Here is a 27,198-nt window from a genome sequence, read left to right as displayed (position 1 = left end):
GGTGAATTGGCCATTGTAAATTGCCCCTAGTGTATGTAGGTGGTAGGAGAATGGTTGGGATTGTAGTAGGGAATATGGGATTAATGTAGGATTAGTATAAATGGGTGGTTGTTGGTCGGCGCAGACTCGGTGGGCCGAAGGGCCTGTTTCAGTGCTGTATCTCTATGATTCTATGAAAGTCGTGTCTGACTAACTTGATTGAACTTTTTGAGGTGGTAACGGAGTGTCAAAGAGGATAATACATTTTATGTAATCGATATGGATTTTAGCAAAGCTAGATCTTTAGCAAAGATTTTGACACACATGGTCGATTAGTCAAAAAAATAAACATCTATGCAGTCCAAAGGAAAGTGGCAAGTTGGGTCTAAAATAGGCTCAGTGGCAGGAAGCATAGAATAATGGTCAATGGATGTTTTTGTGACTGGCAGGCTGTTCAGGGCCAGTGGGGTTCCACAGAACTCAATACTAGATCTCTTGCTTTTCATGGTATATGGCAATGATTTAGACTTGAATGTAGGGGCATGATTAAGAAATTTTTAAATGATACAAAAATTGGCCACGCGATTGGTGAGGAAGAAAGCTGTGGATTGGTCAGGTGGGCAGAAATGTGGCAAATGGAATTCAATCCAGAGAGGTGTGGGAAAATGCGTCCGAGGAGGGCAAACAAAGCAAGAGAATATGCAATAAATGGTGAGAAGTGTAGAGGAACAGAGGGACCCTCGAGTGCATGTCCACAGATCCCTGAAGGTAGCAGGACAGGTAAGAAAAGCGGTTAAGAAGGCATATGAGATACTTCCTTTATTGGCCATGACATATTGTATGAGAGCAGAGAGGTTATGCTGGAATGGTATAAAATACTAGCTAGACTGCCACGAGAGTACTGCATATTTGTCTGGTCACTGCATTACAGGAAGCATGTGATCACACTACAGAAGGTACAGAGGAAATTTTATGATGTGTTGCCAGGAATAGAGAATTTTACCTATGAGTCAAGATTGAATAGGTTGGGGGTTTTATTCTCTTTGGAACAGAGAAGGCTGAGGGGAAATTTGTTTGAGATGTATAAAATTGAAGGTCTGAGATCAGACCTGTCCAGATCCCGCTATCAAATCTTCTCTCCTACAAGGAGAACAGCCCCAGCTTCTCCAATCTATCCATGTAACTGAAGTTCGTCATCCCTGGGACCATTCTTGTGAATCTTTTCTGCACCCTTTCTAATGCCATCCATTGAAACCTACAAAATACTTAAAGGGATAAACAGGGTAGATGCAGCTAGGATGTTTTCCCTGATTGGGGAATCTAGAACCAGGGGACACAATTTCAAAATAAGGGGGAAGCCGCTTAGGACAAAGATGAGGAGAAATTTCTTTACTCAGAGGGTTGTGAATCTTTGGAATTCTCTACCCCAGAGGGCTGTGGAAGCTCAGTCATTGAGTATGTTTAAAGCAGAGATTGGCAGATTTCTAAATACCAGTGACATAAAGGGATATGAGGATAGTGTGGGAAAAATGCATTGAAGTGGATCAGCCATGATCGTATTGAATGGCGGGGCAGGCTCAATGGGTTGAATGGCCTACTCCTGTTCCTATCCTTCCTTAAAGCAGGGCGATCAATAACTGGAGTTTTGGTGGGGTTGGGGGGGGGAGGGGTGGCACATAGATTTAAAGTAATTGACAGAAGAATTAGAAGGGAGTTGAGATTTTCTTTTACCCAGAGGATGTTGGAGATTTGGAATTTGCTGCCCAAGAGAGTGGTGGAGGCAGACACCCTCATCACATTTTAAAAGGTACTTTGCAATACAGTTGAAGAGCAGTAATCTTCAGGGCTATGGGTCAAGAGCTGGAGAGTGAGATTAGGCTAGCTAACACTTTTTCAGCTGGCACAGGCATAATAGGCTGAATGGCCTCCTTTTAAGCTGTAAATTTTCTGTATTTCTATATTATGTGAAGCATTTTTTGTAATCAGCTTCCAATAAGGTCAGTTTGTACTCTACACAGCATCTGCTATATTCTGGGCACATGTATTCATCTGTGCAGGTTAAGAACTATATGCACAACCTACAGTACTGAGCATATGCTATAAAAAGCATCTGCTTACTGGAGTATGAGTTATACCCAATATCCACGGCCCTGAGCATTAACTATAACCACCACCTGAGTATACAGTATAGGCAGCTTCCATTATACTAAGCATAAACTATGCACAGCACTGTGTATATATGGTTCATAGTTTTCACTGTGCTAGGCATAACCTATACACACCATCTGCACATGTACAGCACCGACTATTTGGTGGAGTACATCAGTCATATACTTGTTCTGAGCGTTTGTTATATACAGCCTACACATCAATTTAGTGCATCAGTCTTGCAGTGGGCATCACAACTCAAAGAGCAGGCGTTTCCAGTTTATTTCCCATATTAATTTAAGATTTATTTGTCCTGTTTACTGAATCCACTGAACAAATCTGAATTAACCTTAATAGGTGCTAGCACCAGGAAAAAGAGCAGAAAGGAGTTTTGGGTGGTGGGAATCTTTTGGTGCAAGGAACTGGTCAGGAACAACCTTTTAAAAACACTTTTTAAAAAAAAACTCATTTGTTTCCTCCTCATTGACAGAACTGGGCTAGTTTTCTTTGGAGAAAAAGTCATTTGATACACATCATAAAAATTAACATGACATGTATGTAAGTGGAGTACTTGACTGTCTTCTGCCCGTTGAGCTTACTGCTGAAGGATGCTGGCTTGAGATGTACAAGCATCAGGAAAGAGAGAGTAGAAAGAACTTCATTTTTGTAGGAGTGCTTGATATGTGGGATGCATGCTCAAGACAATTAATATGCAAGAAGATACCTAGATTAGTGTCTACTTAAGATACGGTTGGGTATAGACAGATACTTCATAGGGTATGATGGGTTCTGTGGTACGCAGGGAAGAGAGGGGCAAAGAGATACGTGTGGAGAGTAACCCACGCTGTGGTGCAAAATAGAAATGCTGGATTTATTGAATTACTGTCTTTTGGGAGATTAGATGTGCAGGGTAGTGTGACCATGCAGTGATCAGAGACACAGGTCTGATTCCCCAAATTTTGGAATGAACAAATTTCATGTGTAATGCAGGTTAAAATTTCACCTGCTAACAACTTTCATAACAATGTTGACCTCATGCAAACATTGTCAAGTGTTCTTCCCATTCTCTGATTAGATGGATTTCCTAATCTACACCATTTTTGATTCAAGATTCCTGGTTATTCTCTACATTCAGAAATACCCTACGACAGCATACCTTAACATGTACATAGAGTCATACAGCACAGAAACAGGCCCTTTGGCCCATCGTGTCTGTGCCGGCCATCAAGCACCTAACTATTCTAATCCCATTTTCCAGCACTTGGCCTGTAGCCTTATATGCTATGGTGTTTCAAGTGCTCATCTAAATACTTCTTAAATGTTGTGAGGGTTCCTGCCCCTACCACCCCTTCATGCAGTGCGTTCCAGATTCCAGCCACACTCTGGGTGAAATTTTTTTCCCTCAAATCCCCTCTAAACTTCCTTCCCCTTACCATAAATCTATGCCCCCTGGTTATTGATACCTTTACTAAGGGAAAAAGTTTCTTCCTTTCTAACCTATCAATGCCCCTCATAATTTTGTATACCTCAATCATGTTCCCCCTCAGTCTTCTCTGCTCTAAGGAAAACAACCCTAGCCTTTTCGGTCTCTCTTCATAGCTGAAATGCTCCAGCCCAGGCAACATCCTGGTGAATCTCCTCTGCACCCTCTCCAGTGCAATCACATCCTTCCTATAGTGTGGTGACTAGAACTGTACACATACTCCAGCTGTGGCCTGACGAGCGTTTTATACAGCTCCATCATAACCTCCCTGCTCTTGTATTCTATGCTTCCGCTAATAAAGGCATCTTGGAAATGATAAATGAGATACCAAATATCAACAATCCACATCCAACAATAATGCAGATGTCCTGACTGGTCTCTGATGTCCCAATGTTGATAATTCCCTTGTCTGACCCAGACGCAGCCTGTAATGTTGCCTTCTTGCAGAGCTTTCCTGTTCGTGTGAAATTTGCTGTTAATTTGTTGGAGAAAGAGGATGTACTTTTAGTCAGGGAATCCCATCTTTCAAGGTGCAGTCTGTCTTAGAATTGCACCAAATACATTGACAACAGAACTGCTTGGCACTGGTTTCAGTTAGGCACTCTCCATTTCAGCACGGGCCTCAGAAACTTATTTTTTCTCCTTGGTGATTAACTACTGGCAATTAAGTTGCCAAATTTAACTGTTTAAATACCATTGATACAGCCAAGCAGTCTTCTGAATGATGCATTGCTTAGCTGGTGGCAGTGTATTCCCATGGTATGGTTGAATTCATGTAGGTGCTGGCATGGCACACTTTGTAGTATCCATCTATCCTCAAATAGTATATTGGTGTAGCGACTGTGCTGATTCCTCTGGAGAGATTACATCAGTGCTTCCAAAGGAAGTCAGCTCAGATTGAGATGGAAAACTATTATTCCAGCTGAGGTTTCTGGGTCTAAATCCTCAAGCATGCAAGTTTATACTATGGAAATTAGACAGGGATGCTAATGTCTGTGCTATTTTATAAGTTTGTCCATGATGCACTAGACTAGGGTATGTTGACCAGTTATTTTTGATAAACTGAAGCAATTACTAAAATGACTAAAGTGCAATGTGGTGAGTAGTGCAATGTGGTGAGTTGTTCAATGTGACAGCTTTGAGTCAGCGATATTACATGTGGTTTACCAGAAAGGGATGAGTGTGAACCAGAACGTATTAAGGTTATATTTTCTTGCTAATGTCTCCCTAATCCATAGTCTATCTCTTGTTGATATTTCAAAATCAGTTTGAAGTCTAGTTTGCTATATATTTTTTTAAAATCCTGATTCAAACGCCCCGACTGCCCCCCCCCCTGCCAGTTTTTAGTAAATGCAATACCCAGGGTAGTCAGCCACAAGCTATGCATAGTATGATGAAAACAAGTCAACATGGTTTTACAAAAGGGAGATCCTGTTTGATAAATTTATTAGAGTTGTTTGAGGATGTAACTAGTAGGGTGGATAAAGGGGAACCAGTAGATGTAGTATACCTGAATTTCAAAAAGGCATTCGATAAGGTGCCACACAAAGGCTAATAGGCAAGATAAGGGCTCATGGAGTTGGGGGTAATATATTAGCATGGATAGATGATTGGTTAACAGACAGGAAGCAAAAAGTGGGCATAAATGAGGCATTTTCAAGTTGCAGGTAGTAAATAGCGGAGTGCCACAAGGATCAGTGCTGGGGCCTCATCTGTTTACAATCTATATTAATGACTTAGATGAAGAGACAGAGTAATGTGTCTAAGTTTGCTGATGATACAAAGGTAGATGGAAAGATAACCTGTGGGGAGGACACAGATGCTGCAAAGAGATAGGTTAAGTGAGTGGGCAACAAGATGGCAGCTGGAGTATAATGTGGGGAAGTGTGAAGTTATGCACTTTGGTCGTAAGAATAGAAAAGCAGAATATATTTTTAAAAGGTGTGAAACTTGTAAGTGTCGATGTTCAAAGAGACTTGGGTGTGCTTGTACAAAGAACACAAAGTTAACATGCAGGTACAGCAAGCAGTTAGGACGGCAAATGACATGTTGGCCTTCATTGCAAGGGGTTTGGAGTACAGGAATAAGGAAGTATTGCTACAATTGTACAGGGTTTTGGGAGACCACATCTGGAATACTGTGTGCAGTTTAGGTCTCCACATTTAAAAAAGGATATACTTGTAATAGAGGCAGTACAGCGAAGGTTCAGTCGAATGGTCCCTGGGAAGAGAGGGTTGTCCTATGATGTGAGGTTAAGTAAATTGTGCCTGTATTCTCTGGAGTTTAGAAGGAGAGGTGATCGCATTGAAACATATAAGATTCTAAAGGATCTGGATAGGGTAGACACTGAGATTATTTCCGCTGGTTGGGGAATCTAAAACATGTGGGCACAGTCTCAGGATAAAGGGCTGATCATTTAGGACTGAGATGAGAAGTTACTTCACTCGAAAGGGTTGTGAATCTTTGGAATTCTCTACTATAGAGGGTTGTGGATGCTCCATTGTTGAATACATTTAAGACTGGGATAGACAGATTTTTGGTGTCTCGGAATCGGGGGATATGGCATGCAGGCGGGAAAGTGGAGTTCAGTCCTAAGATTAGCCGTAATAGATCAGCTATAATCGTTTTGAATGGCAGAGCAGGCTCGATGGGCCATATGGTCTACTGCTCCTCCTGTTTCTTGTGTTCTTGTATGCAGAAGTCTGAGGTTTGATCTGTAGTCTCTGTTTGATCCTGGTTGGAGTGTCACTAGGGTTGTTCAATCGGCTAGGAATACTGTTTCCTCATTGCCATTAAAGGGCCCCTTGTGAGTGAGTCAACCTTTTTCAGAAGGGCTAAAGCTCATAATGCAGGACAGCGGCAACATTGAAATGATGAACTCTGGGTTTCTACAACAGTAAGTTGTGGCTCTGATTGGCAGGAAGAAAAAGGTACTGAGTCCAATATACCCATCCTGAGTTACGATTAGGGTTTGCATTCTCTGTTATTTAGTGTGTATGATCCTGTTGCCCTGACATTGACTTTGGGTGTGAGGATGAACTGGACTGCTCATTTGTCAGTTTAAAGCCAAGCCCTTTTTTATGAAGTGCTGTAATGTCCAGGGGAGGGAGGTTTCGTTTTGGGTCCCTGATCAAAATGGGCTCACTGAACCTTCTTAACCTCCATGGCGTTTGCTCCATGGGTTCACCTATTGTAATAGTTTCCACAATTCTAAGCATGCTGTGCATGTTCTGAGCTCACAATACACCTTATTGACACATGCTTGTTTTTGTTGACAGGGTGAGGAGGGGCCACCCAGTTTGGAGTACATCCAGGCAAAGGACCTATTCCCACGGAAAGAGCTGCTGAAGGAGGAGGAGGACCTGCAGGTACTGTCTGCAATGATACTGCGCACTAATAAGAATTCCTCTGTACCCAGCAGAGTGTGTCTTCCCATAGGGTGTGGCACAGCCTGTCTAGCTTCCCATCCCATGCAAAGTTACGCTCAGCATGCCAGTGCTTCCATTGCCAATGGTGACTAACCCGAACCCAAACTGTACCCCTTCCTTATTGCGTGGCACAACATGCAATGCATTGCACGTGATGTCAACACTAACACTGGCTTCTTGAACATATCTGCCCCAAATACAAGAAAAATCATGTCAATACTACTTGTTGGTGACTCCTAACACTTTCCACTGTATCGCACTTCGCTTTGATGTCATTTATCCAGTACTACAGTGTACCTATTGTGAGCATTTTACTCACTTGACATTAGACGTTACACTATCCTGGTGACAGCGCTGAATTGCCTTAACATTTAGGTGTAATGGATTCTGATTCCCAGACATTTTTTCTAAATTCCCTTCATTGCTACTCTAAATTTAGTCTGAAAGAACCTATTGGATTTCAGGCACCTTTTTATAATACAACTGTAGCAGTCTAACCCTATGTTCACACTTTTCCGAGACCTGAGTATACATGGTCTACTTTTGAAGTATTTTGCATTAGCACTTCATTTTGCATTTACAAAATAATACATTCTAAACATTACAACAGGTACAGAGAAAAGGCAAGGTTTAGAGTCCATAGCTCCTGTTGTAGAAGTACCACAGACATGAAGGGCCGAATGGCTGCCTTCTGTGTTATACATTCTATGATATGGATGCTCTTGTGCAGTGCAACACTGAACAGTGTGTTTGCTCTCCTGCACTGTGTTGTTAATGCGCAAATCCGCCAGCAACTTGTGGTGAAGAAGAAATACCCCGTGAATTGCCACATGTTGCTGGCTGATTTGCACCACTCTGCTGATAGGTTCATGAAAACAGCATCACACACTTAACCTCCTCATAACTTTCATAAGAGTTTCTGCAGTTGCACATTCAATACTCATTAAACTCACCACAGAAAGTCAAGTCTAGTAATTAACTTGTAGGTACCCTCTTAATGATGTGAGAATTGTTAATAACTGGCAGTCAACCTCAGTCAGAAACAGGGAAACTTATTATGGGGAACAAAGAAATGGCTGACCGACTAAATGCATACTTTGGTTCTGTCTTCACAAAGGAGGACACAAATATCATACCAGAAATGTGGGGGAGCACAGGGCTTAGTGAGAGAGAGAGGAACTGAAAGAAATCAGTATTAGTAGAGAAATGGTGTTGTGGAAATTGATGGGAATGAAGGCCGATAAATCCCCAGGGCCTGATGGTACTTAACAAGTGGTCCTAGAAATAGTGGATGCATTGGTGGTCATCTTCCAAGATTCTATAGACTCTGGAACAGTTCCTACAGATTGGAGGGTAGCTAATGTAACCCCACTATTTAAAAGGGAGGTAGAAGAAAGCAGGGAATTATAGACCAGTTAGCCTGAAGTCGGTAGTGGGGAGAGTTCTAGAGTCCATTATCAAAGATTGGGCGGCACAGTGGCGCAGTATATTCTTGATCCCAGCCAATTGTCAAATTGCTGTCAAGATAATTAGGTGTCCTGTAAATATCCATTACCTGTATAATTTAGTGATGGCCCAGCCTTGGAGAGATGTCAGCAGGTTTGACTGGAAGAACCTATTGAATTTCAGGCACCTCGTCATAATACAACTGTAGCAGCTTACTCTATGTTTACACTTCTCTTAAACCTGAGTAGACGTGGTCTGCTTTTGAAGCATTTTGCATTAGCTTTTCACTTAACAATTAGAAACAAATCTTTTAAATATTGCAAGGTATCGAGTATATAGCTCCAGTTGAAGAAGCACAGTCATGTAGGCTGAATGGCTGCCTTTTGTGTTCTTATTTCTGATATCGGTCCTTCTGTGTAGTGTAGAACTGACCTATGTGTTTGCTCTCCCTCTGTGGTACATTTGGGTCCTCTTTGTACCCTGTGGGGCTGAACTAAGTTAAAGGCTTTGACAAATGTTCTTTCTTTTGGGCCTCCTTATCTCGAGAGACAATGGATACGCGCCTGGAGGTGGTCAGTGGTTTGTGAAGCAGCGCCTGGAGTGGCTATAAAGGCCAATTCTGGAGTGACAGGCTCTTCCACAGGTGCTGCAGAGAAATTTGTTTGTTGGGGCTGTTGCACAGTTGGCTCTCCCCTTGCGCCTCTGTCTTTTTTCCTGCCAACTACTAAGTCTCTTCGACTCGCCACAATTTAGCCCTGTCTTTATGGCTGCCCGCCAGCTCTGGCGAATGCTGGCAACTGACTCCCACGACTTGTGATCAATGTCACACGATTTCATGTCGCGTTTGCAGACGTCTTTATAACGGAGACATGGACGGCCGGTGGGTCTGATACCAGTGGCGAGCTCGCTGTACAATGTGTCTTTGGGGATCCTGCCATCTTCCATGCGGCTCACATGGCCAAGCCATCTCAAGCGCCGCTGACTCAGTAGTGTGTATAAGCTGGGGGTGTTGGCCGCTTCAAGGACTTCTGTGTTGGAGATATAGTCCTGCCACCTGATGCCAAGTATTCTCCGAAGGCAGCGAAGATGGAATGAATTGAGACGTCGCTCTTGGCTGGCATACGTTGTCCAGGCCTCGCTGCCGTAGAGCAAGGTACTGAGGACACAGGCCTGATACACTCGGACTTTTGTGTTCCGTGTCAGTGCGCCATTTTCCCACACTCTCTTGGCCAGTCTGGACATAGCAGTGGAAGCCTTACCCATGCGCTTGTTGATTTCTGCATCTAGAGACAGGTTACTGGTGATAGTTGAGCCTAGGTAGGTGAACTCTTGAACCACTTCCAGAGCGTGGTCGCCAATATTGATGGATGGAGCATTTCTGACATCCTGCCCCATGATGTTCGTTTTCTTGAGGCTGATGGTTAGGCCAAATTCATTGCAGGCAGACGCAAACCTGTCGATGAGACTCTGCAGGCATTCTTCAGTGTGAGATGTTAAAGCAGCATCGTCAGCAAAGAGGAGTTCTCTGATGAGGACTTTCCGTACTTTGGACTTCGCTCTTAGACGGGCAAGGTTGAACAACCTGCCCCCTGATCTTGTGTGGAGGAAAATTCCTTCTTCAGAGGATTTGAACGCATGTGAAAGCAGCAGGGAGAAGAAAATCCCAAAAAGTGTGGGTGCGAGAACACAGCCCTGTTTCACACCACTCAGGATAGGAAAGGGCTCTGATGAGGAGCCACCATGTTGAATTGTGCCTTTCATATTGTCATGGAATGAGGTGATGATACTTAGTAGCTTTGGTGGACATCCGATCTTTTCTAGTAGTCTGAAGAGACCACGTCTGCTGACGAGGTCAAAGGCTTTGGTGAGATCAATGAAAGCAATGTAGAGGGGCATCTGTTGTTCACGGCATTTCTCCTGTATCTGACGAAGGGAGAACAGCATGTCAATAGTCGATCTCTCTGCACGAAAGCCACACTGTGCCTCAGGGTAGACGCGCTCGGCCAGCTTCTGGAGCCTGTTCAGAGCGACTCGAGCAAAGACTTTCCCCACTATGCTGAGCAGGGAGATTCCACGGTAGTTGTTGCAGTCACCGCGGTCACCTTTGTTTTTATAGAGGGTGATGATGTTGGCATCGCGCATGTCCTGGGGTACTGCTCCCTCGTCCCAGCACAGGCATAGCAGTTCATGTAGTGCTGAGAGTATAGCAGGCTTGGCACTCTTGATTATTTCAGGGGTAATGCTGTCCTTCCCAGGGGCTTTTCCGCTGGCTAGGGAATCAATGGCATCACTGAGTTCCGATTTGGTTGGCTGTATGTCCAGCTCATCCATGACTGGTAGAGGCTGGGCTGCATTGAGGGCAGTCTCAGTGACAGCATTCTCCCTGGAGTACAGTTCTAGGTAGTGCTCAACCCAGCGGTCCATCTGTTTGCGTTGGTCAGTGATTATGTCCCCCGATTTAGATTTGAGGGGGGTGATCTTCTTGATGGTTGGCCCAAGAGCTCTCTTCATGCCATCATACATTCCTCTGATGTTTCCGGTGTCTGAGGCCAGCTGAATATGACTGCATAGGTGTTGCCAGTAGTCGTTTGCGCAACGCCTAGCTGTTCTTTGTGCAGTACTTCTGGCTGCTTTAAGTGCTGCGGATGTTAAATCGCTGGGGGCTTTCTTGTAGTTCAAAAGTGCAATGCGCTTAGCGGCTATGACAGGTTCCAGCTCTTCATTATGAGATTGAAACCAGTCTGCATTTCTCTTCGCACTTTTGCCGTAGGTGGTCAAAGCTGACTCATAGATGGCGTCTCTGATGTGGCACTATGATGTGACAAATGTAGCACTACAATTATACCTCCAGAAAGACAAAACTCAACTATTCCTTTTCCGGAGGTGGAAACAGCAGAGAAATGCCACAAAGACAGGATAACGGCTTGATGGCTGACTGTAATAAGAGCGGGGTAATTATGGATATCGCAGTCTGGTCAGTCTTTTGGCCTGAGCAATTCAACACCAGGGAAATAAGACCTGCTAACCCCTCCAGGCCAAACAAATGGATGCCAGGGACACGACAGAAAAATGCAGAATACACAGTAATTACACTTCCGCCCTCCTGGATGGACCTCCATTCAGTCACCTGTCTAATTATCATCCAAGCTTCTTCAACCCTCCACCAACTATTCTCTTACTCTCCCTGGTGTTACTGTTGGGTTTCAACTATTTAGAGCCCTAAGGAACTTGAATGCATCAATAAAGATTCTTTTCTCCGCCCCCCAACCTCCCTACCGCACCCAGTTTTGCTATTTGTCTTTGTAGAATTTGTGTGTATGAATGTATTTCATTTGTGTACTGTTTAGATCTTGAAGCAGTGTGAAGCTTTTATGGAACCACTGTACTCTTTCAGCCATATACAGTGAAAGCCACTCAACAAACTTTGTGCATCTGATCTCCAAGAGTTTACCTTGCAAAATGATGATGAATTTGGCAGTTTGTTATGCTGATAGCTCTGTACTTAGTTGTATGTAAAGCATAATTGTCTTGATATTTCAGAAAGGAATGTAGTTTTAGTGAAAATCCCCCATAGCAAGAAACACCAGTTACTGTACAGTTGTAGAACAATTGAAGCTTTCAGCATGGAAAGAGGTAATTTGGGACATTGTGTCCATGCTGACTCTTTGCTAGCACAGTTGCTATAGGACATGATTTATGTTGATATAAGTAATAGATGTATGTGAACAACGATGAGCCAAAGTAATGAACATGTCGTCTTCAGATGTCCAGAGCTGATGTGATAAATACGCATGGATTTGAAGATGCTAAAGGGCTTTGTTAAGTGGAATAAATTGTTTCCCCCACTTAATCAGCTCTATTTAGGCTCCCCATGAGGAATGGCTAATTGGGCTCAATGCTAGAGGGTGACTGGTGCTGATGGAACTATACCTGGACATGAATCAGAGAGAAATTTGTGACCTTGGGTGGAAGAGTTTAAACCTGTCGAGAATTAGAAGGGCACACAGATCAAATTGCAATCTCTGATGTACAGCACTGAACTGACTGTGTCAGGTCTACTAATTACCAAGTGTGTGTTGATAGGCTTTTTGAGTTTTCCCACTGGTGACAGCGATGAATAATGTTTTTCTGTCTCAACTCTTGCGTGTCTTATGTTCCTTCCTGTACATGTACGTTGTATGCTACACCAGCTCACCATCACCTTCTCAAGGGCAATTAGGGATGGGCAATAAATGCTGGCCTAGCCAGCGACGCCTGCATCTCATGATCGAATTTTTAAAAAACCACTATGGCAGAAGGTGGATAGTTGATGCTGTATTAAATTGAATAGCCACTTCCAGAAATCACTTTGTTTCTTCATAACTGCAGCTTCTGTAGCTGTACAAGCTTCACATACCTGTTACGAAGTGGTTTCAACAGGCACTGGCCCCAGATAGGAACTCCAAGTGTGTAGTTACTTTAAAATCACTTTTGTGATTTAGCATTGCCTTTTCCAGTGACTAGAGGAGGTCTGTCCAAGATGGCAGGAGTGAAATTACTGTGCATTCTGCCTTTATTCTTTGTCACTTCCCTGACATCCATTTGTTTGCCCAGAAGGGGAACAAGTCTCATTTCCTTGGTGTTGGATTTCTCAGGCCAAGAGACTGACCAGACAGCGATGTCCATAACTCCCCTGCTCTTACCACAGTCAGCCATTAAGCTGTTCTCCAGTCTTAGTGACATTTGCCTGCTGTCTCTGCCTCTGAAAAAGGAATGGCTGAATGTTTTTCTATCAAAGGAGATATAATTGTGTAAACCATTCGGCTGCTCCCTTTACATTATAGGAACACCTCCTGATGTACGGACAAAATGATAGGCAACCCTGAAGCATTAACCCAGCACCACCGTTGTTGCCGATCGTGATACTCCCCAGAAGGGTTAACTAACAATGGCAATGGCCTCTAGCACAGGCATTGCCATCAGGCTAATTATTTTGATTCAGCTTGCTTATACAGTCCAGAAACTCACTTTTGCCATCAGTTGCTTACACAGCCCTGTCCCTACATTGAAGAAAGTTTGTAGCCAGAATCGGAAATGCATGAGAAAAATTTGCTTTGGTATCAAATCTACCTGGAATGTACACCGATCAATTTCAGCACTTAGGGACCAGGCTTGTGTCGGAAGCAGTACCATAATATGAAAATAGATGAACAGCAGCAGCAGTGCTATTATATAAAGTGTCATTTTCTACATTACAGCAGTGACTGCACTTAAAATACTTCAGTGGCTGTAAAGCACTTTTGGGACATCCTGAGGTTGCAAAAGGTGCAATATAAAATACAAGTCTTTTTTTCTTTATTGTAAAGCTTTTGTGATGTGTTCACGAATTGTGGGAAAACACCCACCAGTACAATGATGGACTTTGTCCTAAACGTGTGTTGTCGGGAAAGTGCATTTTGAGCTATATAACGCTAAGGTGAAGTACTTGTGGTTATTGTTCTGTTCCTGGGAAAAGAGAGCAATTTGAATAACACTGTATGATAACTAATTCAGCAAATAGATTAAACAGCATTGACCAAGGGCAGTTTTTTTCTATAACATATTGGTAGAAAAGCAATAAGTCTTGGATCAGGCCTTGTACAGAAATACAAGATACTTTCTGTTGGTTACTAATTCTATTTAATCTGGTAGAATAACAGTGTGACCTTCAACCAGTTAAGCAGATGTAATGGTAAAATTACAGACATGCTGTGCTTGTAAAATGGTGTGCTGTGCAGGGTAGACTAGGAAACTATTACTGACCTTGACAGTTTCCTTACTGTAACTAATCAAAGCAGTTGGAATTCCCATGATTTAATTAAACACCAGATTAAAACACCATCTTCATATAGAGAGGTGTAGCACACATCTGCCAGCAGCTCTTCAGTCTTTCTGATGAAACTTTCCCAAAATACGAAGTAAGCTGGAACTGAGAAGTTCTGTTCAGGGCCCAAGGATGAGCAAGATCTGAATCTTCTCTATTAAATCCAAAAGAGAGCATAAAAGCCTGGGCAAAAGAATGAAGTATTCAGGTCGCGACTTCTGACATGCATTTATTATAGTCCTCTAACTTAATTAATTGGACCAAGGCCACGGCCAAACAGCTGGCTCACACAAGAACACACAAGAAATAGGAGCAGGAGTAGACCATAAGGCCCATCGAGCCTGCTGTGCCACTCAAAACTATCATGGCTGATCTTAGGATTCAACTCACTTTCCCGCCTGCTTGCTATATCCCTTGATTCCCTGAGAGACCAAAAATCTGTCACTCAGCCTGAAATGTATTCATTTCACTGGAGCACCCACAACCCTCTGTAGTAGAGAATTCCAAAGATTCACAACCCTTTGACTGAAGTAAGTTCTCCTCATCTCAGTCCTAAATGATCGGCCCCTTATCCTGAGACTGTGCTCCTATGTTTTAGATTCCTCGACCAGTGGAAATAATCTTTGTGTCTACCCTGTTCAGCCCCTTGAAAATCTTTTACATTTCAATGAGATCACCTCTCATTCTTCTAAACTCCAGAGAATACAGGCTCAATTTACTTAGCCATTCATCATAGGACAATCCCCTCATCCCAGGGATCAATCTAGTGAACCTTCACTGCACTGCCTCCAATGCAAGTATATCCTTTCTTAAATGTCAGATTCATTTACAGCACAGAAACTGCACACAGTATTCAAGATATGGTCTCACCAAAACCCTGTACAATTGTAACAATACTTCCTTATTCCTGTACTCCAATCCCCTTGCAATAAAGGCCAACATGCCATTAGCCTTCCTAATTGCTTGCTGTACCTGCATGTTCATTTTTACGTACCTTGTACAAGTACACCCAAGTCTCTTTGAACATCGACACTTACAAGTTTCATACCTTTTAAAAATATGTTCTGTTTTGCTATTCTTATGACCAAAGTGCATAACTTCACACTTTCCTACTTTGAAAGAGCTGTGATGGTTAAAAGGGAAAGTGCAGAAGCATTTTTATATTTAAGTTATTAGATTTTATTTTTAAAATTACAGACTAGTTATTTCTCTCTCGACCTTCATTCAGTATTCCTCATTAAAAAGCTACAGAAAACTCTTAATGCAAAGAACAAAGAACAGTACAGCACGGGAACAGGCCATTCGGCCCTCCAAGCCTGCGCCGATCTTGATGCCTGCCTAAACTAACACCTTCTGCACTTCCGGGGCCCATATCCCTCTATTCCCTTCCTATTCATATATTTGTCAAGATGTCTCTTAAACGTCGCTATCGTATCTGCTTCCACCACCTCCCCTGGCAGCAAGTTCTAGGCACTCACCACCCTCTGTGTAAAAAAAAAACTTGCCTCGCACATCCCCTCAAAACTTTGCCCCTCACACCTTAAACCTATGTCCCCTAGTAACTGACTCTTCCACCCTGGGGAAAAGCTTCTGACTATCCACTCTGTCCATGCCGCTCATAACTTTGTAAACCTCTATCATGTCGCCCCTCCACCTCCGTCGTTCCAGTGAAAACAATCCGAGTTTATCCAACCTCTCCTCATAGCTAATGCCCTCCAGACCAGGCAACATCCTGGTAAACCTCCTCTGTACCCTCTCCAAAGCCTCCATGTCCTTCTGGTAGTGTGGCGACCAGAATTGCACACAATATTCTAAGTGTGGCCTAACTAAGGTTCTGTACAGTTGCAACATGACTTGCCAATTTTTATACTCTATGCCCCGACCGATGAAGGCAAGCATGCCGTATGCCTTCTTGATTACCTTATCCACCTGCGTTGCCACCTTCAGTGATCTGTGGACCTGTACGTCCAGATCTCTCTGCCTTTCAATACTCCTAAAGGTTCTGCCATTTACTGTATACCTCCCACCTGCAGATACATTTGTGCAGTCGAATACTTGAACAGAACAGTCCCAGTTTATAAAACCTTTTCCTCGTGGTAGGGTGAGTAAAACGGAATTTTACTGGTAGCAAATGGAAAAGCAGTGCTAATGTACATGGGATTTTAACATGATACTGGGAAATCCGGACATAGCTGCCTGAAATGCTACATGTGGCTGAAATATTGAGCTTCACTGGAGTGGTGTTAGACTGACCTGAAATGCCTTTCCGAATGACAAGGCATAGATTTATGTTGGTCCAGAAGCATTTCCTCTGTTCAAGGAAGAAGCGAGAGCCCTCAAACCATCCTGGTGGGGGATGGAGGTGTAGACAGATTGGACTTCCCTAATGAAGAGGAGGCGGTTAGGGACTGGAAATTGTCAAAATGACGTAGGGTGTCAGAAGAGTCACGGATATAGGTGGGAAGAGATTGGACCAGGAGAGGAAAGATAGAATCAAGATAGGAAGAAATAAGTTCAGTGGGTTAGGAACAGGCTGAAACGATGGGTCTGCCAGGACAGTCTTGTTTGTGGATTTTAGGAAGGAGGTAGAAGCGGGCTGTCAGGGGTTTGCTGGGCTGTGAGGTTGGAAGCTGTAGAGGAAGATATTTCTATTTAGTTTTATTTTTTATTTTAGTTTGTTTCATCATTTGTTTTTCATGTTTGTGCTTTTGGCCAGGGCTGTTCATTACTCGGTCATTTAACACCCTCTTTGCACGAACGCTTTGTCTTTCACCACACCATTAACTCACCCTTTGCCTTTGCTGCATGACCTTCTGGTTGGTTATTCTGTTACCCTCTGTCCTATCAACACTTCCCTTTTGTTATCTTTTGCCCCACCCCCACTTTTTTTGCTTAAAACCTATTGCATTTCTAACCTTTGCTAGTTCTGATGAAAGGTCACTGATCTGAAACGTTAACTTTGCTTCTCTCTCCACAGATGCAGCCAGACCTGCTGAGTATTTCCAGCATTTTTTTGTTTTTATTTCAGATTTCCAGCATCTGCATTATTTTGCTTTTATTATGGAACAAAAGGCTGGTGCTTTTCCTTAATTCAGACCTAAATTAAGAAAGATTCCATTCAGTTTAGTATTGAAGTAGTGCATAGGGATGTTAGTTAGTTCTTATCTCCTTTGGTAGCACTTTCTGATGAATACGGCAGTGTTACAGAGCTCCTTAATGAAGGTAACTGCAACAAGATTGTAGCCCATTGGCAGCTGGATAAGGAGTTGATTCCTGTAATGAAGAGAGGTAGTGAATGAGATTAATGGATTAAAGCAGTTCAAGGAACTTATCCAGTAAGTCAAAGTTTTGTTCTTTTTTTTTTAGAGATACAGCACTGAAACAGGTCCTTCGGCCCACCGAGTCTGTGCCGACCAACAACCACCCATTTATACTAACCCTACAGTAATCCCATATTCCCTACCACCTACCTACACTAGGGGCAATTTACAACAGCCAATTTACCTATCACCTGCAAGTCTTTGGCTGTGGGAGGAAACCGGAGCACCCGGCGAAAACCCACGCGGTCACAGGGAGAACTTGCAAACTCTGCACAGGCATTACCCAGAATCGAACCCGGGTCCCTCGAGCTGTGAGGCTGCGGTGCTAACCACTGCGCCACTGTGCCGCCCTAAATTCTGTTAAATTTCTGTACACTATTTGGTAATGGACTATAATTTGGAGGAGAGTAGATGTTGCCCTCACAATATATTTCAGCAGTTGTGATTTTTATAAATTGAGAAAACCAGGCGAAAAGTTGTCCTTGGTGCAGGGGTCCCATCAAAGAATAAGGTAAATAAAGTAGTAGTGTTTGAGCAATGCTTAACTTGCCTCTTTGAAGCCTGTGGACTTGTATGAAGAAAAGAAAATTGAGCAAGGTGGAGCGATCCAGAGCTCTTGGAAATGAGTAGAAGACTTCAGTGAATCTTGGTACCAATGCAGGAAGGAGTGTAAGTTGGTTTAGTTAACTGCTTATGCAAATAAAGAGTGACTAGGCTGATTGAAAGACTCAAACTCTTGCTGGTCTTCATTTGAGTTACCTTCCAACTGGTTTTCAAGATTCAGATGAGGTGTGGTTGAGGTTTGTTCTTACTGAATGGTACATATTGGTGATAAGGGTGGTGTGTATTTTGGACTTGACTGGAATTCCTAATATTTTTGTTGACAGGAACTTTGATCTGGTAGTTAAGATTCTGGATGATGCAAGTCTGCACATCATTCTTCTGACAGCGATGAATGGGATTTATTTATTTGGTTTCCATCTTTAGCAGCTTGTGCCTTGGTGCGCAATGATGGAAGTTCTGTAGCAATGATGATTGGTTCTGTTCCAAGGATAGAGTTGCTTCAAGGATGGTATTGGTTAAAGGAAAGAGATTGTTTAGCTTTGTATCTTTCCAATGTGGGCTGCTTGAATTGAGGAGTTCTACCCCAGCTGTAAGCAGATCAAAAAGACGCATCAAAAAACTAATCCCATCATAGGAAAATGGTTGGTTTATTTTCATTTTTTATATTAATTAATGCATTTCATGAGGGGTGTTTTAAAGCTAAATGGAAAAAGTGTCCTGACAGTAACAGAATACTATGTATTAACACTTAGCATGATAGCTGTAATTACTGGTTGAGTTGAGTTCGCCTTAAGAGTTTTGACAGTTTGTCCAGTTGAGTTCCAGGATGTGCAAAATGTGAAAGCAACAGCTGGAGAAAGTTAAAGGAATGAGAGAGTTGCTTGCATATTCTGAGACCTTTATTATTGCTTTATTATCACTGGGATGTTACTGAACAGCAGCAACCCCCACCCCGCACAGCAGGCATTCATATTTGATTTGAAATCTGCTTCTGTCTCAATACAAGATCATGGCCAGGTGACACCCCTCTATCATTATATATTCATCTTTGGTTCATCTGGCTGTGTATCAATGGCCATCCCACAAAGAATAAGATAATGTGTATGTTTATAAATGAAAAATCATTCTAGATGGACAGGTACCTGCATACACAGAAAATAAGCTTCTCTGGATAGAATTTCTTAATTGTCCAGATTTTACCAGGGATTCACATTAATTTGGGTGGGTGGCCAAGTATTCTACTACCTGTTGAATATGAAAGGCTGGCTGACTTCATCAGTTTGTGGAGAAATCTGCAATAAATTGACTGAACATAGAGAATACTAGACCATAGGACAAGTTGCTTGGGCTTCGTCTAAGTTGAACACCTGACACTTGAATTGCCTGATCATCTCAACAGTGATAGGATTTACTGCAGTCAGGTGTTGTTAATCTTGCTTTCAGACTGAGAACAGACATCCATAGAGAGATGTGTAAAAGAAGCACTTGGATCTTGTTTGATGTTGAGTTCTGGCTTGTAAATGACCATGTGAGAAATGAGCCAATATCATGGACATGTTTTCATTATGTGAATTGAATGCATCTGTTATGGGATGGGAGTGGCTTCACCAGACGTTGCATCAGGTGTCTTAGGAAGATGACGGTACTTTAGTAAAAATAGCAATACGGACTCTGGGAGTTTAGCTGCAACAGTAAGTCAAGTCAGGAAGATGCCTGTCTTTTGCATAAGATTGCAAAAACCATTGAGACTTTTGGAAACTAAAATGCAGTAGTGTTAGCAAAGTAAATCACTACTGCACTGCTGTCAAGTCTATGCATCAGGAGCTTGAAACAAAACTAAGCAATTAATAAAACAGAAAATGTTGGAAATGCTGAGCAGGTCTGGCAGTATCTGTGGAGAGAGAAGCAGAGCTAACGTTTCAGGTCTGTGGCTTTTATTAGAACTGGGAAAAGTTAGAAATGTAATAGGTTTCGAGCAGATGAAAGGGAGGATGGGGGAAAGAAGAACTAAAAGGAAGGTCTGTCATAGGGTGGAGGGCAGGAGAGATTAAAAGACAAAAGATTGCATGGTGCAAGGCCAAAGGGAGTAATGGAACACGTAAAGAAGCAAAAGATAAAAACAAAGTGCTGGAAATACTCAGCAGGTCTGGCAGCATCTGTGGAGAGAGAAAAAAATAGTTAACTTTTCCGGTATATGATCTTTCATCAGAAGTGGCAAAGGTTAGAAATGTAATAGGTTTTGAGCAAGGGGGAGGGGGGTGAACTAACAACAAAAGGGAAGGTCTGTTATAGGGCAGAGGACAGGAGAGATTAAATGACAAAGATGTCACGGGGGGAGAAAAGGCAGAGGGAGTGGTAATAGTAGTAGAAAATGAAGCAAATGATGTGTCTAGAGGAGGTGTCAATGACTGGATCCTGAATAGCTGCCTTCTGAAAGCAAATCAAAGAAAAGGAAATGGGAGACAAACAAGAAAGGGGAAACTAAACAAACCAGCAAAGAAAAACAAAACAAAAAAATTGGGACAGAGGTTACAATTTAAAATTGTTGCCTGGGAGGGTGGTAGAGGCAGTTTGCCTCACATCCTTTAAAATGTACCTGGATGAGCACAGCACGTCATAACATTCAAGGCTATGGGCCATGTGCTGGCAAATGGGATTAGGTAGACAGGTCAGAATTCTTTAATGCATTGGTGCAGACTCGATGGGCCGAAGGGCCTCTTCTGCGCTGTATTATTCTGTGATTCTGAATTCAAATGTTGAGTCCAGAAGGCTGTAAAGTGCCCAGTCGAAAGATGAGGTGCAGTTCCTGAAGCTTGTGTTGTGGCTCATTGTGCGCTGCAGTAGGCCAAGGACAGAGGTCAGAGTGGGAGCAAGATGGAGAATTAAAATGATAGGCAACTGGAAGCTCGGGGTGATGCATGTAGACTGAACGGAGATTTTCCGCTAAGCTGTCTCAGAGTCTGCGTTTAGTTTCCCCAGTGTGGAGGAGGCCACGTGAGCAGTGGATACTGTTTCACCTGGAAGGAGTGTTTGGGGCCGTGGACAGTGAGAAGGGAGGAGGTAAGTGCTGCATCTCCTGCACTTGCAGGGAAAGGTGCCAAAGGATTATGCGATATAAGCAATTAAGCTTTTTGTGCTACATTAGCAAATGGTACATTTTATTGATGGCCAAAATTAAATCATTCCTTTTAGTTAACAGCTGTATTTATCTACTAACAAATTATCCCTTAAAATGACATTTTGTTGCTTTTGAAATTTTATGTGTTCTTCTCAAAAATAATCATGTTTTCATATAATTTGGGAGTTTGCAAGGATGTTCTGAAATGGTTAATAGACTCCTATCGATAACCCAGTGAACAGGTTGTAAAATGCAATGTAAAGGTAAGGAAGGATAGTTGCATTCGCAAATGGGCCAATGAAAGGCTGCTGTTACGAATTGATATGGGCCTTGGGTTTACAAACCAAGTTTTATTCTCGGCTCATTTAAAAAAAATTTGTAATTAGTCCCAGGCTTCTTTACAGAAAATGTCGTCTTAATCCCCCATCCCCCCCTCCATCTTTCAAGTGTGAGGAGCTGATGGACGTCACTTGGATTGAAACCAGCCAGGCAACTGCTACAGCCACTTCCCTCTCATTTCCATCCTACTGGGCCAGTCTTCTTCTGAAGTTCGCCCCCCACAGCCCCCTCCTCCACCCACCAGCCCTAGCCCTGAACTTGCATTGTTCTCTTGTTTCACTAATGTATCTATCTTTGCAAGCTCAACATGTTCATGAGATCTACCTCCTCCCTTGACCCTATTCCCACTAAACTGCTGACCACCCAACTTCCCTTCCTGGTTCCCATGTTAGCTGATATTGTTAACAGTTCTCTCTTCAGGTACTGTCCCCTTTTCCTCAATTCTGCTGATATCACACTCTCCTCAAAAAAAAACCTTTGGCTTCACTGTCCTTGTAAGCTACCATCCCATCTCCCACCTCCCTTTCCCCTCCAAAATCTTTTGAACGTTTTTGTCTTCCAAATTCTGTGCCCATGTTTCCTGGAACTCCCATGTTTCAATTCTTCCAATCCAGTCATTCACATGCCCCCCCACCCCGCCCCACCACCACCACAGTACTGGAATGGCTCTTAGAGTCAAAAATGGCATCCTATGTGACTGTAACCATGATAGTCTTGTCCTTCTTGAGCTGTCTGTGGCCTCATCCAATATCTGTGCACCATCATCTAGCTGTATGGGACTGCACTCACCTGGTTCCATTCATATCGTGTCAGCTGTGGCTCACTTGGTAGCCTCGGAGTCAGAAGGTTCTGGGTTCAAGTACCACTCCAGGACTTGAGCGCAACAATCTAAGCTGACACTCCAGTGCTGTATTGAGGGAGTGCTGCCCTGTCTCCCTGGTTTCCTCCCACATGCCAAAAGACTTGCAGGTTGATAGGTTAATTGGTCATTATAAATTGCCCCTAGTATAGGTAGGTGGTAGGGAAATATAGGGACAGGTGGGGATGTGGTAGGAATATGGGATTAGTGTAGGATTAGTATAAATGGGTGGTTGATGGTCGGCACAGACTCGGTGGGCCGAAGGGCCTGTTTCAGTGCTGTATCTCTAAAAACTAAAAGTGTACGTTAACGATCCCTTGGCTCTATTTTGAAGAAGAGCAGGAACATAGGGTAATTGTCGCCGTTATCCTGGCCAATATTTATCCCTCAATCAACATCAAATAAACAGGTTATCATTGCATTGCTGTTTGTGGAAGCTTGCTGTGGTCAAATTGGCTGCCATGTTTCCTACGTTACAACAATGACTACACTTCACAAGTAGTTCATTGGCTGTAAAACATTTTGGGACATCTGGTGGTCATGAAAGGTGCTATATAAATGCAAGTCTTTTTAATCTATCTAATTGTAGTCAGAGAATCACCTGCAATGGCTTCTCTTACCATACCTTCATCATTTACCTCTGGTGCCCCCACAGATCTATCCTGTTTTGGATCAATGTGCTTTCCCTTGGCGACATAATCTGAAAGCACAGTGTCAGTTTTCATGTATGCTGATGACACCTAGTTCTACCTCATGACACCCTCTCTGGACTCCTCCATTGTCTCTAAATTACCAGACTGCTTGTCCAACATTCAGAACTGGATGAGCAGAAATTTCCTCCAATTAAATATTGGAAAGACCAAAGCCAGTGTCTTCGTCGCTGCTACAAACTCTGTTCCCTAGCCACTGATTTCATCCCTTTCCCTAGCAGTTGTCTGAGGCTGAACCAGACTGTTCACAACCTTAGTGTTGTACCTGACCCCAGAATAGGCTTCCAACCACATATGCTCAGCATCACTAAGATTTCTTACTTCCACCCTGGTAGCATCACCTGACGCCACCCCTGCCTCAGCTTATCTCCTGCAGGAACCCTGATCCATGCCTTTGTTGCCTCTAGACTTGACTATTCCAATGCACTTCTAGCTGGCCTCGCACATTCTACCTTTTGTAAATAAAAATAAAATACTGCAGATGCTGGAAATCTGAAATAAAAACAAAAAAATGCTGGAAATACTCAGCAGATCTGGCAGCATTTGTGGAGAGAGAGATGGAAGGTCATTGACCTGAAACATTAACTCTGCTTCTCTCTCCACAGATGCTGCCAGACCTGCTGAGTAATTCCAGCATTTCTTCGTTTTCACTACCTTTTGTAAACTTTAGTCATCCAAAATTCTGTTGCCCATGCCCTTACTCTCAATAAGTCCCATTCTTGCTGATGTACATTAGGTTCCAGTTAAGTGTGCTTTGATTAAAATTATCATCCATGTTTTCAAATCCCACCTTGGCCTCTGCTCTCCCTATCCCTGTAATCTCCTCCAGCCGCACAACCCTCTGAGATCTGTGATTCTCTAATTCTGGCCTCTTGAACATTCCTCATTTTAATTATACCATTGGTGGCTGTGCCTTCAGCTGCTAAGGCCTTAAGTTCTGGAATTCCCTCCCTAAACGTCTCAGTTCCTTCTTTAAGTCGCTGCTTAAAACCTACCTTTTGACCAAGCTTTTGGTGATAGGCCCTAATATCTGATTATGAGGCTTGGTGTCATATTTTGCTTTATAACACTCCTTGGGATGTTATCTTACTTTAAAAGCCCTATATAAATACAAGTTGTTGTTGTAATTATCACTAGCAGAAATAATTCTCCTGCACAAGATGATGCGGCACCTCCGAATTTCTCGGAGGAATCTCATGTCAGCCTTTTTAAAATAAAACTGAGGCATATCTGCTGGGCAAAAGAGATGATTGTGCAGTGCTGGTTCTAGAGCAGCCCATGAATTACAGGAATGCAAATAAGCAGCCAAGTTCCTTGGTTAGCTGCGCAGGCAAAGCTTTTTTGGGCTGGCTAGCCTGTTTCGAATTTCACTGGCATTGGGAAAACTACGGGTCGCAACCAAGTCATGATAAAACAAGTACATGTAGATTATGTGTTGCAATTGCTATGAAATTTGGAAAGCAAAATAAAAAGGTGCTTTCTACATTACTAGGATCCTGTGAGACTAGGCTTCCACAAGGGTGTATACCAGTAGTGGAGCCTCTTTGTATTTTCTGCACTTGTGAAAAATATGTCCCCATGCAACCTTGAACTTTGTTTCGTCAAATTGTGTAGATATTACAAAGTAAAAACTGAAGAAGGTGACATGAGAAATGTCTCCAAAGCATTGAAAGCATCCATGTATGAAGTGCAGGGACTATTAACTGAATAAAACTTGATAGTGAGAAGCATAACTGGTTTTGAAGTCCTTGAATGCTGCATTGTCTGATCCCGATTACTGATACTCTTGATACCTTCAAAATAAATCTATCCCTATTTTGCCAGTATTGCGCACAATTGTATTTAATGATCTGTTGCACCATATGGTTAATTGGAAAATTAAATACAGTAAAAGCTTTGTTATCTGGCACGTTAACAACTGGCAAGCTCTGTTATCCAGAATTTTCAAAATCGCCCTAAACAATTCACGATTGAAGCAACTGGAATCCATCTGGAACCTCCAGATATCTCCCAAGGCTTTCCTGGGCTGAGTTTTCCTGAGTGCAGTCAATTGTTCTCTGCATTAGTTAGTGATGCTGCCGATAGTCATCTTTATGGCGCTGCCGGCAGTCCGGTTTGTTTGTATAGGCCATTGTGTTGTGTGTCATTGCGTTGATGTGCTTCTATCGCGATTTATCTCACCATCTACCCATTATGGTATCCAGTAAACCATCGACAGGAAAATGGGAAATGCGGAAGGGATTGTGTGGATGCTAAACTGGAAAAAGCGATATTTGCAGATGTCTTGGAAAAGGTGAAAATCGTGAAATGTTGATTAATGAATTTAATGTTGGTTCATCAACGATATGACATTAAGGGTCAAAACGAACAGTTGAAATTCTTTGCTAAGTCCTAGAATAATAAAGCTGTTGAACAGTGCCATACTCTACATAAACTTAAATTAGAGCATCTAGGTGTGCAGTATGTGCTGCCCATACTGTAGTGACCAGTTTGGTGTTTTACTATAACTTATACATTAAGTTTATTGTACCTCAGGATTTCTATGCATCTTTGCCTCAAGATTTCTGTACTGTATATCCTCTTGCACTTGGTAAGTAATCATTTCCCTTAAAATTAAAGCTATTGTATTGCCTTGGTAAGTACAACTCTTGATTAACCGGAATTTTTGATTATCCTGTACACCTCCGTCTGGCACATGCTGGATATCAAAGCTTTTACCGCAATACCTGATTATGATTTGAAATGATTGCCTTAAACACATCAACTGAATCAAGCATCTATGAACACAGTTACAAATACATTGACCTGGATTTTGAGTTTGGCAGCAAAGGAATGGCATTCGCATTTGACCTCAAAGAAAACTGCCCACAAGGTTTAAGGGCTCCAGAGTGCAGACTTCCTTTTTTCAGATGTCAGTTTGAATTTGGCGCTTTCTGCAGGGTATCTCTGGTGTTCAGGAACAGGCAGGTTGCAGGTAGGCTGATTAGCCAATCAGATAGAAGAATTCTCATGCAGTTGGCAAAGAAGGAAGTAAAAAACAGTGAATATAAATCACATTTAAATAGTGAAAGAAAGTGAAAGATTGGGCATACATATGGGATTAAGGGAGAAATTTAAAGAGGAGAACGCAAACTTTATAAAAATAAAATTGCTTAAAAATTTGCAACTTTTTAAATTTCTTGGGGAATGAGATTGTACATTTGTAAAATTATTCTTTCAGGGCTAAAGAGGCTGTTCAGTAATTATGATTTAGTGTGGCGTTTGAAAATGTAGCAACCCCTGATTGTTCAAGGCTCCACTTTCTCAATGGTCTTTCCTGTAAGAATCATGGGTAATTAGTTTAAGTTCACACCAAATCAGTGATTTCTATGTCCGTTCCATCTGCGAAGACTAACAATGCATCCTGTGTAGCAGCATGGTCTCTCTGACAACAACTTTGGATGCCTTTGTTTAACTGTGCATATGCGAATGCCAGAAGTTGCTGTCAGTTTAACCCAGTAATAACTGAGTACTGACAGCCTCGCTGTTGACACTAGCACCAATTCTGGGTCAGTGTACAGTTGTCTTTGAATATTGGTCAACAATATACCACTCTGCATCTAAATTTTAAAAATGTCTTCCCTCTCGATGTCTCGCCTTCCACTCGGGCACATTCATCCTGAATTTTCATCATTCAGCTGTGGCATTCTGCTGTCCCTCTTCAGCTTGCTCCAGCTCCCCCCCACTGCTCACTTCAGTTCCTCCCTGCCCTCTCGCTTCAGCTCCTCCCTGCCCGCTCCCAGAGCTCAGCCCCGTATACCCATTCCTCCACCCTCAGTTATGGTGTTATTGCCCTGAAAAAGATGCATTGGTATTTTATGTTTGTGGAACCTTGTTTGCCAAGTTTAGTTGCTACTTTTGCTACAAAACAACAGTGAATGCACTTTAAAAGCACTTTTGGAACATGTGAATGTGAAAAGTGC

The 27,198-nt window shown here is 42.6% G+C and overlaps 1 protein-coding gene across 7 annotated transcripts in view; it reads left to right on the top strand.

Annotated features, from left to right (window-relative positions):
* The window catches only part of mtmr4 (myotubularin related protein 4), a 214,277-nt gene that overhangs the window by 71,936 nt on the left and 115,143 nt on the right, over positions 1 to 27,198 (top strand). For all 7 annotated transcript variants that reach the window (XM_068010247.1, XM_068010248.1, XM_068010249.1 and 4 more), the window contains one exon: positions 6,889 to 6,978. In XM_068010247.1, the coding sequence (XP_067866348.1) occupies positions 6,889 to 6,978 (90 nt within the window). The remainder of the gene's footprint in view (positions 1 to 6,888; positions 6,979 to 27,198) is intronic.

Source organism: Heterodontus francisci, chromosome 30, assembly GCF_036365525.1.
Source record: "Heterodontus francisci isolate sHetFra1 chromosome 30, sHetFra1.hap1, whole genome shotgun sequence".
In the NCBI taxonomy this organism is placed as follows: Eukaryota; Metazoa; Chordata; class Chondrichthyes; order Heterodontiformes; family Heterodontidae; genus Heterodontus; species Heterodontus francisci.
Note: the sequence above shows the minus strand (reverse complement) of the source record. Positions and strands in the feature narration are given on the sequence as shown.